Below are 2,978 nucleotides of genomic sequence, written 5' to 3'. Positions count from 1 at the left end.
AGACGACCTTGTTTTTATACTACAACAGATTGTTTTGGTGTATACTTGCACCAATTTTCTCCTAGTTGTGAGGAAGCGAACATAGTCTCGTGTCCTCAACTTCTTGAGGTGTCTTAGGACATTGTTCCTTAGATAGATGAATTCCATACCCAAAAGGCAATAAGTGCTTCTTGAAATTCTGAATCGAATATCGAACAAGCATCTTGTCTATATAAGTTGGTTAAGATAAGGCTAGCGTTTTGTTCTTGCTATCCTTTCGAATTTGGATGTCAATGACACGTTGAGCTTCTCTCAAATCCTTTATTTCGATCTCAATAGCTAGCCACTTAATCATGTCAATGAGATATCCTACATCATTTGATCCCAGTATCATACCTTTATGTTCCATGATCGAGATGCTTGTTTCAATCTATATACGGATCGTTATGCTTGCACAACTTTTGCTCTTGACCTTGTGCTATGAACCCTTCGGGTTGAACCATATAAATACTTTCTTTAAGATTGTCATTCAGAAAGGCAATCTTGATGTCCATTTACCAAATTTCATAGTCATAAAGATTCATAGACAGAGTTCTATAGACTCGAAAATGGGGTTATCTTGATAAAGATTCATCCTACGACGTATACTCGTGCTATTTAACTCATGTTGAATCTCCTCACTCAATTTCTTTGAGTTTTCCATGAATTATTGCCATTTATGTTTAATTCCTCAATTTTCGCATAAACCCTCTCATTCTCTTTATCCTTAATTTCGTTATTTTTACTGAACATCTCCACTCTCTCTTGAAGTCTAGCTATTTCTTCATCTAAAACAGCACCTTTTTCCTCTAAAGTTTGATTTTTTCGAAGATAGACTTTATTAACTCCTCCTAATTTCTTCTCACTATGACCCTCTTTATTAACCATAGCATCATTAGATTCCATATTAATTTTTTTCAGAATTTGTACCACCTATGGATAGATTTCTCCTAGGGTTCATTCTTATAGCTTTCTCATATTTTCTTCTTTGATCCCTAGGATCAAAAACTAATTTTTCATGAGAAATCTGAGGAGGTTCAAGAGGAATCATACCCGATTTAGTTGGTGGAGGCAACAACACTCTCTTATTCTCCTTCTCTTTGTTTTGTGGCTTGGAGGAAGATGAACCTTCCATGGTTCTTGATCTTGCTTCACGATCGACAACGAAAATCTCTCCAATAAACCCTAAATATGCCGAAAAAGAGAGAGATGAGAGAGACTTTGAGATTCTTTAAGATTTCTTGAGATAAGATTTGAAAACAAATGAGAAAATCTTGGTGAAAATCGTGAATGAGGTGTTTTGAAATCCTAGGGCTTTTTGTTTTATGTTTTAAAACATATTAAAAATATAATTGGGTTTAAAATTAGGCCTCTTTTTGATTTAAAAACAACCCAAAGCCCATTTAAACATAACCCACATAATGCCCACGAAAGCCCTAATCCGTAACTCAAAAAAATCAATTTTTTCTCTTAAATTGCACCTAGTGCAATGTTAACGAGGGTCGGATCTTGATCCTATAAAATTCAAATGCAAAAAAAAAAAAGTTAGATTTGGAATCTACACAAAAAAGCCTTGAAGAAAATGTAAAAATTTCGCAAAAAGAAAACAAAAAACATTTTACATAAAAACACCCCCCAAACAGTTCGAGAGATTGTTTCCACTGTTTTCTCACGGGTCTTTCAGTACTACAGAGGTTTTTACCTCTGCCAATATACTCACCATAATATTTCTTGACCCGATGCCCATTTATCTTAAAGATATTACCTTTGGAACGCTTTAAGTCCACCGCTCCATATGGATAAACATGTTCAACTACGAATGGGCCCGACCATCTAGACTTAAGCTTACCTGGAAACAACTTTAATCTAGAGTTAAAAGGCAAAACTAAGTTTCCAAGTTCTAAATTCTTGTCCATTATCTTTTTATCATGCCACTTCTTAGTTTGTTCTTTGTACATCTTGACATTCTCATAAGAAAACTGGCGAAATTCATCCAACTCATGTAACTGGTGAATTCTCGCTTCACCTGTAGCAACATAATCAAAATTTAGTTTCCGCGTAGCCCAATATGCTCTATGTTCTAATTCTAACGGAAGATGACATGCTTTACCAAAAACAATGCGATATGGGGACATGCCTAACGAAATTTTATAAGGAGTTCTATACGCCCACAAAGCATCATCGAGTTTAATAGCCCAGTCCTTCCTATTTACATTCACGGACTTCTCTAAAATTGACTTTATTGCCCTATTTGATACCTCTGCTAGTCCATTAGTTTGAGGGTGATATGCAGTAGCAATCTTATGGTGAATGTTATACTTGTTAGGCAAATTACATACTACCCTATTCAAAAGTGCGTGTCTTCATCACTAATCAAGCATCTAGGTGTACCATATTTAGTGAAAATAAACTTTTGCAAGAAGAGAGAAACTACCTTGGCATCGTTAGTAGGGGTGGCAAAAGCCTCAACCCATTTCGAGACATAATCAACAGCCAAGAGAATGTAATTCGTACTGAATGAAGGTGGGAACGAACCGATGAAGTCGATGCCCCAAACATCGAAAAGTTCAACATCCAATATTGGGTTTAAAGGCATCTCATGCTTCCTTGTCAAGTTACCTGATCTTTGACAACGGCCAACCCCTTGAGCAAATATGTGAGCATCTCGGAATAGGGACGGCCAGAAGAAACCACTTTGGAGGACCTTTGTTGCAGTCTTACGTCCAGAAAAATGCCCACCATATGGTGATTTGTGGCAAGCCTATAAAATCTCCTTTTGTTCATGCTCAGCAACACACCTGTGAAGAATATTGTCAGGTCCTAATTTAATCAAGAAAGGTTAATCCCATCTATAAAACCTAACATCATGAAGAAACTTCTTTATTTGGTGCTTACTCAAATCATTAGGAATTATTTTGCTCACCAGATAGTTCGCATAGTCAGCATATCAAGGGACTTCA

At 36.3% G+C, this 2,978-nt stretch overlaps 1 protein-coding gene across 1 annotated transcript; it reads right to left on the bottom strand.

The window, feature by feature from the left end:
- Positions 1-220: 220 nt before the first annotated feature.
- Positions 221-2,614, bottom strand: LOC148211780 (uncharacterized). Its single transcript, XM_088122916.1, has 4 exons — positions 2,453-2,614; positions 1,868-2,318; positions 1,072-1,203; positions 221-348 (listed from the first exon to the last, which is right to left on the bottom strand). The coding sequence occupies exons 1-4, from the start codon at positions 2,612-2,614 to the stop codon at positions 221-223; spliced, it is 873 nt and encodes a 290-aa protein (XP_087979042.1).
- Positions 2,615-2,978: the final 364 nt, after the last annotated feature.

This window comes from Momordica charantia (assembly GCF_013281855.1).
Source record: "Momordica charantia cultivar OHB3-1 chromosome 4 unlocalized genomic scaffold, Mcharantia_2.0 BLBB01000004.1, whole genome shotgun sequence".
NCBI classification, from domain to species: domain Eukaryota; kingdom Viridiplantae; phylum Streptophyta; class Magnoliopsida; order Cucurbitales; family Cucurbitaceae; genus Momordica; species Momordica charantia.
This window is presented reverse-complemented; position numbering and strand designations above follow the sequence as displayed.

Coding starts and splice junctions, on each gene's coding strand:
- LOC148211780 (XM_088122916.1), bottom strand. CDS start 2,614: ATGCCTTTAAACCCAATATTGGATGTTGAACTTTTCGATGTTTGGGGC. Junction 2,319..2,452: donor CCCCTACTAACGATGCCAAG/GTAGTTTCTCTC, acceptor ATTCACCATAAG/ATTGCTACTGCATATCACCC. Junction 349..1,071: donor GCCTCCACCAACTAAATCGG/GTATGATTCCTC, acceptor CAAATGATGTAG/GATATCTCATTGACATGATT.